This window comes from Rhamphochromis sp. 'chilingali' (assembly GCF_963969265.1).
Source record: "Rhamphochromis sp. 'chilingali' genome assembly, chromosome: 11".
NCBI lineage: Eukaryota > Metazoa > Chordata > Actinopteri > Cichliformes > Cichlidae > Rhamphochromis > Rhamphochromis sp. 'chilingali'.
Window position 1 is genome coordinate 36,377,518 of NC_137938.1, and position 14,986 is coordinate 36,392,503.

The following is a 14,986-nucleotide window of genomic DNA, read 5'->3' on the forward strand; positions in this document are numbered from 1 at the left end:
ATGACCCCACACAGATTGAGTTGGTAATGGGAAAACGATTGAAATCAAGCAGAGTCAAGTGGAATAGAGGCTTAAGATTTCATAATGCCATGGTGTATGTTGCAGGTGTTTTAGTGAACTGTAATAACCTTTCTCCATGCTCCCCCTTCATTTCTTCTCACTCATCAACCAACCCAGATAGCTGCCCCTCCCTCAGCCTGGTTCTGCTGGAGGTTTCTTCCTGTTAAAAGGGACTTCTTCCTTCCCACCATTGCCAGGTGAATGCTCATAGGGGATTATATGACTGTTAGAACTCTTTCTGTAGTATCATAGCATTTTAACCTTACAATATACAGGCATCTTGAGAAGACAGATGCTGATGTAAATAAAACAGGATTTAACTGAACTGGATTTGGTTATTTAAACTAACATTTTAAATACCTATTGGGGGAAAGGTTATTTTTGCAGGCTAAAACTTCAACTGTCAGTGCCTGCTTAAAAGTTACCTTTGTCTGGGGCTCGGTATTACCTGTTGAGGCTTGGGGCTGCAGACGTCATCCCAGTTAACGACCGGCAACTAAATCGTGAACGACAGCACAGCGGACCAATCACATCAACGGCCGTGACAGGTGTCGAGCAGCTATTGACCATTGGGAGAGAGCGGGGGGCGGGACTGATGACTCGACGTGACGTCACAGCTTCGGTTATGGCAAGTGACAGAGAGTGAGGAAGAGGAGGCGAAACTTTCCGAGCTCGGAGTTGTGCTCGCAGCTATTCATGTGTGACACGAATCGAGCCTCGCTGTCGTCGGAGTGACAACTAATCGCTGGTCGCGCGAGGTCGGAGTCGTGAGCGGGTGCTGGGTCGCTGTCGAAGTAAAAGTGAATACGCCAGAAGTTTGTTCGACTTCGAGTAAAACAGCAGAGGAGACACTATGACCAACAGAGAAGACGAGTATGACTACCTCTTCAAAGGTAAGCGGCCGCTAACCTGTAGCCTCCTGGCTCTGTTTTCGCGTCACCTGTGAGCGGCTGTCATTTGATGCCGAGCGGCGTGCCTAACAACAAGGTGAAAGGAGACGCAAGCCACACGTCGACTCGACGGCACCTGAATCGACCTGTAACTTCGAGTGCTTTTAGTTATAACCCAAGTTATGAAGTGGGCTTATAGCCTCACTCGTAGCCGTGGTATTGGAAGAATGGGAGGCAGCTCAGAGCTCTCATGTATGGCGTTAAGCAGCATCTGCCGGGGAGTCATCATCTTGCAGGCCTATGATGCAATCGTCTTGGGATGCGGCGTTGGTCAACAGGGGGATCGTACGATGTGGCTCGGAGGTCTCTTAGAGTCAGGGCTGAATACTTGAGTCTGAATGTACACAAAGTTTCGGAAAATCTCACCAAACCGCTTTCTGTGACAATCACACCCTTTCTGTGATCACTAAAAGTTGCTAATATGCTCTGGTTCCTCCCTGGATACCTTGAAATTACAAGTCTTTGCTTAATTTGTTGTATTTGTTTTGCTCTGTCCGACTTCTGAAAGCCTTAATTAGGCACAGAGGACATGACTGACACAGACAAGACAGTTTCATTTTCAAAGAGTACAATTTAGTTTTGTATATTGGAACAAAATGTCTACCCACCCCACCAAGGATGAGCAGGAAATGCTGATCCTGTATTTCCTGCAGGTGTACAGATAATATTTAAAGTGTATGTCACTGCTCTGCAGATGTCTGACAGACTTGATTAAAAACAGATTAACAACACATCCTTATTTTCATATATATGTGTATATATTGGCACAAAATGTCCGCCAACCTCTAGGAAGAGGAGGAAATATGACCCCTGTTTTATTGGCATGGCCTTCACTTCCTGCATGTGTGCTTATGCTGCTGTTCATAGGATTTTAAACATATATTTCTTCAAATTAAATAACCTTAGAAGTTGTCTGCCTGAAAGGCACCAAGGCCGTAACAAAGAAATCAATACAAACATTGATACTTGAGGATGGGACAAACGTTCATGTTTGCTGGCACATCATACAAAGCAAAATGTCACATTTTTAGATTTGATTTCTTGCTTTAAATGCCAGCAGAGCTGTTAAAAGGCGTGAAGAGTTAAAAGTACTCGCAGCTTATAAAACTGTAAGCTTATACACTTTCGTAGATCGTGTCACCAAAGTGCCAAATGCATTGTAACTGGAACCAATTGTTTAAAGTTGTCTTGTCATCGCCCGTGATAAACGACGCACTCGCAGGCTTATTTAAATATAGAAGACCAACCATGCACGTGTTGTCGAACTGGAAATACCTGCACGAGTGGGCCTCAGAGAAACTCCTCGTCAAGGACGAGGAAGCAAAGACTTGCGGGCTCACTCACCCTCCTCAGAGTAGCCGTGGTTTTTGGTGACCAAATTTATCTGAATAATGAGCAGCAGTGTGGGAACACTGATAAGTTTATCAGCCGCCACTTAAACCAGGGAAGGGTTTTTACTGCACTGCTTTCTTTTCTTCTTCCCCTTACAAGCTCCTGTTGCACCTTGCTGCTGGACAGCGTGAGTCAGGTTGGGTGAGCTCGCAGTGAGTCACATGAGCATTGTCATACTGACGGAGACATCGGCACAGGAAGTCGTCCTGCTGTCCTGCTGCACCTCATCCTTTCACAGACATTTTGACACGTATGAGTCTGAATTCTGGGGTTTTCTTTGCACCTCGTGCTACTTCACATCTTCACCTCATGTTCACGTTTCATATGTATTCTCTCTTTTTCTTATCTCATCCACTGATTTCTTAAAAATACTGATGAAAAAAGCAATTATCCTGCTGGCCTTCAGCATTAAACACTACATTAACTTCGTGTATGATAATCTAAGCAGGACTAGTTCACTTATGTAAGGTTAAGTTTGGGGTCTGTTATCATAAATGTAGGCCTTTCTTTCATATTTCCAGGCATTTAAAAACAATAAATTAACTTCTGTTTAAAAAAAAAAATACAACAACAACAAAAAAGAAAAGTATTTTTAATACTATCATTTTATGGCAAGAACAAGCCTGGCAATCCTAATAATAGTCATTTTATTCTGTGTATTGGCGCTCGAAGGGATATCATTACATTCATTAATGTCTCTGAACAGACAGACTCGGGTTCTCAGTATTATTTTAGCTTCGTTCTTCACTCCCACATGTACTGGGTGCAGGATTGTACAGTATAATAGACGGCTGTCATATCTTTTTTTGGAGGAATTTGAGCTCAACAATAGGTGAGTGAATGGGTGTGTAACGCAGCCATGGAATTACCTGTCTGTTAGCAGAGAGAGGCCTTGAAAAGGTTGCATAATGATTTCTTGTCCTCCGCCCAAGATCCTTTGTGCAAGACAAAATGGAGTAACACCGTCATCTTTTTTTTAATTTTTTTTTATTTGGATGCCCGCACTGTTCTGATGCATAGTCCTTGTGTACTTCTGAAATTGTCATTATTCCCGAGTATCTAACTCAGGCAGGAAAACATGGAGCTGTTTCTACTTCTGCCTGTCACGTGCTGGTAAAACTTGAATACACGGTTTCATTTTTGAAAGAACAGCATTGCTTAAATGCGAGTGCAGATGCAGCGGTTGATTGGTTATTGCAGTTTGAACTTTCCAAACAAGTTCCTGTTACCTAAGAGTAGGAGTGGCGAGCTGGGGTGGTAGGTTCCTTTTGACAGAGTGACGCACCTGACAAATGTGGAAGTGACAAACAAACAAACATCCTGGTTCCACTTTTTTTTAAGTATAAATGAAACCCTGTTTAGTGGGAAAGTTGATCTAATATGCTTTTCTTTATTTTCTGTCACGTGTCTGAAAACTGTAAGTCAGTAATCCTTGTGAGCCAAAGACTCGGGCTTCAAAACGCTCAGTTTCTCAGTTTTTTTTGTTTTTGTTTTTAACACTCTTCAATCTTCATGATGTCACAGAGAGGGTGTCCCGAATGGTGTGTTCACACCAAACATGAAGCCTTGTGTTATTCACACAAGTACAGTCACTGGAGGGTTTTTGGAGACGATCAAATATTTACCCGTAACAGCCAACAAGAGGAGGAGGAGAGTACTGCCAGTAGCTGGAGTGGAGTTACAGTAGACTTTCACTTTTCACCAACATCTGCTACAATTTTGATAATTTTTTTGTCTTTCCTGTGCAGCATGAAGCATTTTTTTTAAACTTTTGTTGGTTTGCCTCCGTTCGTGTTCTTGTTTGGTGTAAACACATCATTAAGACTCCACCTGAGACTCGCTTGTTTTCAGTTCCTAATTTTCTCCAACGAGACATTGAAGTTAAAAGCAGTTTTCACACCTGCACTGCACCACTTCTGAACTTTTCTAGATATCACCAGAGACCGATGCATAAGAATGTGCTAGATCTGACATTAACCACTCTATAACCTGCCAGCTCGCTAGTACAAAGTCTCAGATGTGCGAGTAGTAGAGCAGATACTGTGGTGCAGTTATCATATAGCAAGTCAGCATCATGTGTGGTGCCTTCTGCACACCCTACTGTCTACTGATGTGTGCGGCATGTGAGAAAGGACCACTGTGGGAAATTCTGATAGATCATCTGCAAGCGCTCCCGTCTCTGCTTTCACCTCTACAGCACAGACACGGAGGAAAGCTTCACTTTCAGCTTCACCTTGAAAAAGACAAGAGGAGATGAATGAATGTTGGAAAGGTGTTCAGCTGACTTTAAGATTTAACTCTTTAGGTTCAACTGTTGACAGTTTTGCTTTAACTGTAGTTTATAATGTTTGACTTGAGCAGCGATTCCCAACGTACGGGCAGTGAAGGTACTGCAGGTGGGCCTCAAGAAGCCATTCGCCAAAAATACACTTTACCTTTAAAAAGAAACAGAGCCATGAAATTGAAACATCAAATCATATATCGTAAATGTTTCCTTTGACTCTGATCTTATCTTGTATATTAGTATGAAGATTTTCATATTTTCAGTCATAAGTTTTGTAGTGGCTCAGTGAAGAGGTCTCTTTCTTCACGTTTTCATTCTGATTGTTTGGCACAGATTTGATTTGTCAATGTTTGGGTTTTGTAGTGTTCACGCTGTGTCCATTAGTTTATTTGGGATATTATTGCACCGTCTTCAAGGCTCAGAGACACAGAGGGGAAGGTAAAGGACAGAAAACCTACTTTCTTGTCTTAAGTGGCTCATTTCTTTGCTTTTGTTATGTGTTGTAATTGTCAGTTTAACTTCTGTTGTTATGTACTCATCTTCTTGTTCATCTATTTAGGATGCACCAGCCACCAAAATTTGTTCTACATCTCTTATGTCTAAACGTTTACTTTGCAATAATACTATTAAAGACGATCGGGACAGCTTACTGATGCAGTGAATGCTACACATGTGTGCTGTAACGCATGTTTCAGCTCTGTATGTTTAAAAGTGTTCTTCTGCCCTTCAGTCTAATGCTGCTGTGCCTGACGTGTATTTGATGAGTGCACGTCAGCGGTTTCACCTGGATTTCTGTGCTCAGCCTGCGTGTATTTCCTGAAAAGAGCAGGTGGTTCTGATATTTTGTGTACTCAGTGGGAGTCCCCTGAGTTTCTGCTGTGCTTTGCCTGGGAGCCACACATGTGCGTCACTGGCGAGGAAGGCCATCTAACAGAAATGAGGATCAAATGTAATTAAGAAATGAAAAAGAATCACTCCATCTTGTTCAGTTTAACGTCTTTATGGCATAATGGACTGTTGGCCTTCTGAACTTTTGCTTTTCCAGCTGCAGCTGTAAAGTGAGCTGTGGTGCTAAAACACGCCCACCTAATATCCACTTATAGAGTAGTGTAGTTTATTTTCCTTATGCATTTTTTTACTGTAGCATTAAGACGAGCACAAACAACCCCCTGCAGGCAGACTTAACAGTACACGTTGTGACTCTGCTGACTGTTCCTCTTGTTCTTTATTTCCCTGCAGTGGTGCTGATTGGAGATTCGGGCGTAGGGAAGAGTAACCTGCTGTCCCGCTTCACCCGAAATGAGTTCAACCTGGAGAGCAAGAGCACCATTGGTGTGGAGTTTGCCACACGTAGCATCCAAGTAGAGGGAAAGACCGTAAAGGCTCAGATTTGGGACACAGCTGGACAGGAGCGATACCGGGCTATCACTTCAGCGTGAGTTCATCACACACACATGCAGAGATGCACACTTCACACAAGTAAAAACCTTTTTCTTTTTACCTGTACACACACAGGTCCACATGCATCAGTTAGAAGAATCATATAGAATTAAGTGGCACAGGAAAGAAAAAGGCTTTTTTAAATGTTTCCTTCCTTTTAACTAGGAAAACATGATCTCTTCACAGCAAGTGTCTCTGTCTAATCAAGTGGTTACTTAGACCAGTGTCTCCCAAAGGGTGTGTCCTGAGACGAGTCTAAATGTGCTGTAGCATTTTGTGACACCTGCAGTTTATTATTGCAATAAACAACTGCACAAAACATTATAACTGAAGGGTTGATTTATTTTATTGGTACTGTGTATGCACTTGTTTCCCATACAGAGGCAGAATCTTATACCCTTGAACAATGATTTTTGCTTACCAGTTGCTGAATAGTAGGAACCTAAATAGGCACTGGGAAACAAAGCGGCTCTTCTGAGGGAAACTTGTCTAATTTAAGAGCGTTGGATCTGAATCAGAAGCAGAAAACCATTTAGGAGATTTGAAGTATCTGAGAAGGCGACAGAGACGAGGTGCGCGGTACAGGAGTGTGGAAAACCTCGCTGAATAACTGCAGCAGTCCAGAAACAATCGCATGTTCATGCTTTGTCCAGATGCTGCAACTTGGCTTTAAAAAGTGCTTTTGTGTTATGATAATCTGAGAGCATGTCAGGTGATGTGAAGGCTATTTTGGGCAGATGTTACTACAGGTGTGCCTTAATATTTTGGGTTTGATGCAGGGTGTGTCCTAGACGCACAAAGTCAGACAAAGAGATTATACACATGAGTGCACACACAAATGCATGTGCACAAGAAAGCGTGATGCACCGAATCTGTAGTAGTTCCCTAAGATTTATTTAATTTTACTGCTACTTTCAGTTTTTTTTTCTTTTCTCTAAATTACAAGCTACAGAGCTCAAAGTCTGTAAAGACAGAGTGAATAATTCTTGGGACCAAACATCACAACTTCTCATACTTTGATGGCTGTAGGGGAGTAAGAGAGACGGGAGCAGATCAAGAATAGCCTTTTAAATAAGAATATAGCAGCGGTTGAGCCCATGGAAGGACATTGAACCCAAATATATAAAGTAAAGTGGTGAGTAAGTAGGTTTAACTTTAGTGCCCCACTTTTTTTCTTTTTTTTAATAACATTCTCAAAATCCTGAACATTCGTAAAGAGATGGTGACAAGAGTGTTTCTTGCCTCATTAGAAATGCAGGGCTGGGCTCTAGAATACAAACGTTAAAAGTTTTAACTTGTGACTGAACTTTTTTTCTCGAAACCATCATCTACAGCTGCATGACACTGGACTGCATTACGAGTGTGTTATCAGGGCCATCCATGAATTCTGTTTAGTCCGTTTCTCAATTTTAAAATGGCTAGAAAGTGATTATCAGAAGTAATTAAAACTCCAAAATGTACCTTTGTTTGCCTTCAGACAGGAAGCCTGTAGCTCGTCATCTCTGTTCCTAGTGGGGTTTTTTAAAGTTATCTTCCTTGATGCTGCGCTCTTTACCAGCATGAACTTTGTGAAGACCCCACAGGCTGTGAGGAATCGAGCGCACTGAGTCTTTTAAAACAAGAAGTCAGTGCTCATTTGCATTATGGGCTTTGTGTGCAGTCGCTGTAGCTTCACAGCTTATTTCTTTGTTCAGAGCTGGCTGAGTCAGTGTGACACACACAGTGAATCCTGATAGCTACAGGCTGCTGCGACAGCGAGTCGCGTCCTGAGTTTCTAACTTGTTTGTCTGATCTCACGTTGTCCAGGTACTACCGTGGAGCCGTCGGAGCTCTGTTGGTTTATGACATTGCCAAGCACCTGACGTACGAAAACGCAGAGCGCTGGCTGAAGGAGCTGCAGGACCACGCAGACAGTAACATAGTTATCATGCTAGTGGGTAACAAGAGCGATCTTCGCCACCTGAGAGCGGTGCCCACGGACGAGGCCAAGGCCTTTGCAGGTAACGTAACTGTAACAGCGCTGCAGTGTTTCTCCCAGATTCTGTTTGCAGAAGTCATCTGTAAATATTTTCCAGGATACTTAAAACACGAGAACCAGCTGAAATCCACAGGATGTTCACAGATGCAGATCAGCTTCAGCTCCATGTGTCAGGACACCTGTCAGTCTAGGTGGTAACTCCACCTAAGTTCCCCCATCATATAGTTGTTATGAAGGGGACTGTCCATAGGGGGTAAAAGTGTTTTGTAGCAGGGTTTAAATATATTTTTTCTAATGTAAAGTTGAGGAGAATCTGCATTGTTGGCACTTTACTCAGAAAGCAGCTCAATGATATCCATCACTTCCAACAGTCATCTGGTCAGTGAGCTATGTCTCTTCAGGTGTCTGCACTTTCAAAATAAGAGTGAGAGGTTTGTCCACTAGTAATTGAATAATGCTGCTAAAAATAAATTTCCAGTATTTCTAGGAGGTCATTAATAAATGGCAGGCTGCACTAGTGAAGTGTTTGTGTGGGGAAATGCTACACCTTGTGTGCACAGAGCATGTGTGCTGTATTGATTTGTGAGGTTCTAGGACACGGCCTCATTAGATTATTATCAGGTTAAAGCTGCGATAATGAATGCATGGGATGAAGTGATCTCTAGCTGCTTTAATTGGGTCCTTAAGTACTTTTCAACATGCCGTCTGTGTTCCTGACGGTTAATATGTTTACATCTGTCAAAGGTTTTATTTCAGTTCTGTTTACACTGTTTGTGTTTTCTTTTTTTTCTTTTTTTTTTAAACCCGCTCTGCCTTTCAGTGCACACGTTTGTTTTTGCCCATGTCTGCAATGCTTCTGATGCTGTAAATTCTTTTACTTGGATGTGTTTAAGTACTTTAATGAAAGAACACAAAAAGGATTTGTTAACACTGAAAATGTAAAGGCTTCTGTTTGCTTTTGACATGCTGATTGGTTTTCAGCAGCTGGAGGTTTCTTTACTTCTGAACTTGAACTTGATGAATTTTTTTTTTTAACCTGTGTTGCTGCTTTCACTGAAGACACTAATCCTGTTCCTGTCTGTAGTCACGTAAAGAGTGTGATTGTTGCTGTGAGAGTTTTAACAGTCAGTGCTCTGTTCTTAACTGGAAGGAAAACTGGAAGAAGACTTGGAAAGGACTGAATGTACCGTGTGCTCACGCACAGAAAACAGATTTGTGTCATAGACGAGCTGGATTACAGTTACAGAATTTATCTGACATATTCTATGTATCACCAAATGTTGGATAAACGGTTATCAAAATAGTTAATTAATATTCGTCAACTAATAAATTTAATCAAAAACATCAAACTACGACGTGAGCCGTCAAACAGGAAGTGGCTGAAAGAACTGCAGAGGCCCTGTAGTGAGCACATAATGCAGGGGAAAAAATCAGTCCCAGTAAAATAAACCTCAGCTCAGTGACGATGTTGAAGCTAGAATGGTGTTGGCCTTTAACACTAATTGGTCTTTTGTACATGTTTGTTTTCCAGAGAAGCACGGCTTGTCTTTCCTGGAAACGTCAGCGTTAGACTCGTCTAATGTGGAGCTGGCTTTCCAGACGATCCTCACAGGTGAGTGTCACGTTTGTGGATATTTTCTACTGCATTTACCTCATATCAAAATGTGTTCTGGTACTTAAGAGAAGCACCGTTTAATAAAAGGTTTTGTATGCAATATACGAGAATACGTAAATATTCTCGTCTTTGAGTTTATCTAACAATACCTTACCTTTGCCACTAGATGGCAGCAAAATCCATCTAATCAGTCCTCGGCATCCATGCCTGTGTGCAGAAATACCACCTTGATCATTTTTTAAGGTCAAAAACAGGAATAATTGCTACACTGAAAGACCAGTCGGTTTTGAGAGATGTCACAAATGCGCCTTACCAGATGCATCTACAACTTGTTCAAGAAAGAAAATGTGATGTGGGTTCGCAAATGTTTCCCTAAGTGAATGTCTATGAGCCGTTTCCCTAGGAGGCATATGGCCACACTAACAAGTGTAAGATTGGATAACATGGAGAAAAACAGCAATTGTTGTGACTCAGTCAACCCCTGGAGTGCCTAAAGGGACAATCCAACAGTGAGTGGTGCTTCCACTTGAATTGCCCCAAGGGCTATCAGCCTGCACGTATGCGCCTCTTCCAGTTTGTATTCTTACTCTGCTCAGGCAGTTTGAGCCTTTCTTCCGCTTTATCAGTAATTTCTAGTTCACGTAAACTTCAAACCAACAAGCCCCATTTAGGTAACATTGGTAACTGGCTCATTAAGAGAGAAGAGTAACCGTGCATCAGCAAGCTAGTAAGAACTGAAGTTTAGACCCACTGGAGCAAAGAAGTCATCGCTCATGTAGCAGAGGATAGTTCTTGGGTCATCATGTGTATATGCACTGCAGCTGGGGCTGTGTATGGTTCGTAGTAATCAGTTGTGTTTTTGCCACCTGACACGTCACATCAGAGCGCCGAGCCTTGCTTTGCTTTAAATGTTCTTGCTTCATAGGCAGTTTTTATTTCAGGACCATTTTGTTCCACATCTGGGTGCAGTTTAGTTAAAGAGGGAGTATGCAACAGCAAGCCAGAGGTGTTTGCACAAGTCCTGACCACTCCAGTGACATCCAAGTCAATGTTTGGTTGAAATATTTTCACGTAGGCTTGATTGATTGTGTTCAGAAACCATAACTATGATGCTTTTGGTCAATAATTGTTATTGTGATTATTCAACACAGTGATTCATAAATTAAACAAATGTCTTACATTCATTGAACTTTAAAAGCATGGGACTTTTTGCACGAGTTTTCCTTGGAAATGAAAATGAGGGGGACGTGATATGGGGGTTATCTGGTAGGGAGTAAGTTTTGACTAAGCCCGTGTTGTAAGAGCACTCACTGTTCCCTTGCAGCCTCTGTAGAGAGATATCTGTGGGTACCAATGGGACAAGAGGCCCACGTGCTAACAAACTATGTAGAGCCTATTATATAGCCTGTGTATACTTTAATTCAAATGTATGGGGGGGAAAAATGGGAGGTGAATCCTGTAGGAAGTTGGATCCAAACTTGCAAGGCCCACTCCCTTCTGGTCCTCTGCCTCCATGATCCGCGCACATGGGGAGAGCCAGCAGCCGACCAACACCGGAGTTCCACACTGGTGAAAGTGGACCACATTAAAAACCCTCGATAATCAGACAAAGAAAGCTGCAACCATTAATGATCTCTCCATAGCTTCACATACGGAAACCAGACTGAAAGACCACTCAGCCAAACAACATTAACTTCTTTAAGAAGGATCTTTTTGTCCAAACATTCCCTTCCATCATATTGGTTCACGATGAACAAAGTGAGCGTTTAGGAAGGACACACCAAAATGAGGCCTTTTCTTAACGGCTTATTTAGGTTTTTGGCCCTGGAGCCTAAAGGTGCCAATATACCCTCTGCAGTGGTCACTTCACTCGTTGCTGTGCCATCGTCACAAAGATTCAGCCATGTGTACCCACGTTAAGGCACAAGAAGCCGCTCCCTCCTAAACGATAGGCGTCGCGTCTCAGACAGTATCGCATCACACACGCTGATAAAGAGGACAATGTTTTTTTGCAAAGTTCTTTTTACAAACTCAGGTTTCCAAAGAGTTGCAAAATCTCCCTCTGTGTGTCAGTGTGTCTCTGAGCTTCTCTGCAGGAGTATCATTAAAATAATGGTAAAAACCTGCACCATTGTAGAGGCGCGCCACAAAGATTGTGCCTCACAACACAGGATATGACGTGAAAATCGTCACGAGACAAGCATGAAAACGGCCTAACCCAGCTGTCACGGGGTGAAAGACAGTTCACTAGTCCTTCACACTCATGCAGTGACAAGAAAACCACTCACACCCACATCCACACCTGTGGCCGATTACCCTAGCTAACATACACATTAGCTACAAGAAGAACAAATAAACGCAACAAAGAAAGGGTCTGGGTGGTAGGAAGGTTTAAAACCAGGAAGATGAGGTGACCACTAAACCACTTGAGCCTTTAAAAGGATAAATGAACTGCTATAAAGATTTGTTACTGCTCTTTAGGAAACCTGCCCCCCCAAAACATTTCTAGTTTAAACTATTCATCCATCATCTTCCCCTTATCCGATTCAGAGTCGCTGGGAGGCCTAGAGCCTATCCCAGCCGTGAGGCGAGAGGTGGGGCGCACTCTGGACAAGTTACCAGTCTGTCACAGGGCTAACACAGGAAGACTAGCAACCATTCACACTCACATTCACACTTATGAACAAATTAGATTCACCTCTTAACCTAACCCCACTACCTGCATGTCTTCGGACTGTGGGAGGGAAGATGGAAACCTGGAGAGAACCCACGCAGACAAAAAAAATCTGAATCAATTATCTGTTAACTTAAACACATAAAGTTAGTAACTGAAATTAAAATCTGATTACTCTCACAGCCCTGTTTTGAAGTGTAGTAGAAGCAGATGGATGAGGAGAAGAACCGATGCTCGCTGTGTGTTGGAACGCTTCTTGTGTATCGCCTGTGAAACTTGGTTGCATTCTCTGCTTCTCAGCATGAGCATGCAGGATCAGAGGAGCAGATCACAGTTCTTGCAATTTTAATATAAAATGTATTGCATCTTGCAGCTTTGGGGAATGCCTAAATTGAGACTTGATTCTGCCACATGACATAACGATGCCAGTTTAGGATGGAAAGAATCCGTCAGTGCTGCCAGGAGTCTGGATAGAGCAGTTGTTGTTCAGTTTGCCATGCTGCTTGTCCTTATCACAATATGTCCCACTGTTGGCTGGATTTATAGGCATCTACACGTAACTTACTCCCTCTCGCTCTCTCTCTCCCATCACAGCCATCTACAACATCGTGTCACAGAGGCAGATGTCAGGACGCAGCGACTCAGACTTCTCACCAGCCTCCAACGTAGTGCCCATCACCGTTGAGCCCACCCAAAACTCATCCAACAAGGGCGCTTGCTGCCAGTCTAACTGAGACTTTCCCGCTGACCTCCTCCTCCTTCACCTCCAGGCAAATGGGGGAAACAGCCAGATAGGAAAGACAGGCAGATGGACAGGGAAAATGGAGACAGGTAGAGAGTCACACGAGGACACTTGGGTCTGATTTGTCTGTTTGATACAGTGAAGAGGAGGGGATGGTGAAGTTTAAATAAGCAAGCGGGACGTTTTCTGAGGGAGGATTGGTGTTGATGGAAAGAAAACGGGTGATTTGCACTGTTCATTAAAGACGCACATGATCAGAATTGATTTGCAATCTAAGAAAAAAAAATTATTAAGGTTCCTTTCGTGTCCTTCCTTTGAAAGCTCTATTTTACAAGCTAGTAAATGGTTCCATTCAGTTTCACTCTAGCGGGATATTGGGCTGTAAAAATCCTCTTCCAAGAGACTGAATTGTAACCACTGTCCTTCCCATTTTTGCAAAATGTAGATTCTTCTGAAAAGAATGTCCCCTTCTAATATTTATTGAACACTAGATTGATGTCTTGTTTGGCCAAAGGGTTTAGTTGGTTTATAGTTTTCACTCTGATTTCTTCATAGCAAGGGGAGCTCGCTCGTTTTATATATGTTTTGTTTTTTTAATGCTTTTGCCTACAATCCTATTTGTGTATGTTTAAGGGTAATGCTCCCTCACTGATATAGGGGCAAGGGGCTCAGGCCGTTTTTCCTAAGTGCACACGCTGGAATTTGGTTGTGTTCCACCAGGCCTCTCAGAGCAATAACATCCCTTCCCAACACTGACATGCAATTTCTTTTTTGATTGCTTTTGATCTTTGTTTGGAAGGCTTTCCTGCTCTGTGCACACTTTGTACTCCACAGATGAGTCATGCTCCAAGCTTTGCTAAGCGTTAACTCTAAATGAGATGGGATAGCTGCGTCGCTAGTGGACGGGTTAACTTCCTCACACGGCACTGGCTCTGCCCGTGACCATTTCACCCCTGCCCTGAACCCGTGGAGAGGGAGAGATCAAGGAATTGGTTTTAAATGCACGGACAGCCCTGTGCTACCGCTGCCTGCTAGCTAGGATAGATGGCTGGATAATATTTCAGGGGATGAGGTAGTGAGGGCACTCAGCCCTGCCCTGCTCCCTTGGTCTCTGATGTACCCGAGATGGCTTGTTTTACTGTAAATGAAATCCTCCACTGCCTGCTCACCTACTCCTTTCCATCTCTCCCTGTACACTGTATGTAACTGGAACAGGACTCTGCCTTCTGGGATCTCCCCGAGGTCTGCCCTCACTTTCACTCGTCTTTATTTCCTGTGGAAGGGTGGGGCGGGGGGTTGTATCGGGAGTCAGGATTGGGTTTGTTAGTATCTAATAGTTTAATAGATGAGAAAAGGGAGAAAGGACGGTAGCGTTTGGAGGGGCTTGATTAAATCCAAAGGTTATGGACACAGATGGTGTTTATCCTGCTGATGTGTTTCCACATCAACACAGACTTCTGTTGAATTCACAGGTCTTAAACTGGGTGGTGTTAGGTTAGGGCTTTTAAAACATTTATTCTAATATGTATATTTGGACTGCATATGTATAAATAAATCTCATTTCTTATAGCCTTTGTCTTCTCGTGTCTTCTCGGGATTTTGTTAAACACGGACAGGTTGAAGCAGCTGGCTTCTTTATTGACAGAAAGGCAGAATTCATTGAGTGAGTCATGTAGGCCGGGATAGCTCTGTAGGTAGAGTGGTGGCCCCATGAATCAGAAGGTCAGGGGTTCGAATCCACCGAACATCTACCCTGAGGTACCCCTGAGCAAGGTACCGTCCCCACACACTGCTCCCCGGGCACCCAATGGCTGCCCACTGCTTCAGAGTGACTGGGTTAAATGCAGAGAG

General features: G+C 43.0%; 1 protein-coding gene across 1 annotated transcript; it reads left to right on the top strand.

Moving 5' to 3' along the window:
• The first annotated feature begins 679 nt into the window (after positions 1 to 679).
• On the top strand, positions 680 to 14,704 carry rab11al (RAB11a, member RAS oncogene family, like). The gene is made up of 5 exons (XM_080897098.1): positions 680 to 953; positions 5,926 to 6,121; positions 7,933 to 8,126; positions 9,636 to 9,716; positions 12,988 to 14,704. Exons 1-5 carry the CDS (start codon positions 914 to 916, stop codon positions 13,125 to 13,127), a joined length of 651 nt encoding a protein of 216 aa, XP_080753224.1. The 5' UTR covers positions 680 to 913; the 3' UTR covers positions 13,128 to 14,704.
• Positions 14,705 to 14,986: the final 282 nt, after the last annotated feature.

Bases quoted from the DNA above. Each gene is read 5' to 3' on its own strand.
- rab11al (XM_080897098.1), top strand. From the start codon at position 914: ATGACCAACAGAGAAGACGAGTATGACTACCTCTTCAAAG. The intron at 954-5,925 runs GTAAGCGGCCGC...ATTTCCCTGCAG, and splicing joins GTATGACTACCTCTTCAAAG to TGGTGCTGATTGGAGATTCG. The intron at 9,717-12,987 runs GTGAGTGTCACG...CTCCCATCACAG, and splicing joins TTTCCAGACGATCCTCACAG to CCATCTACAACATCGTGTCA.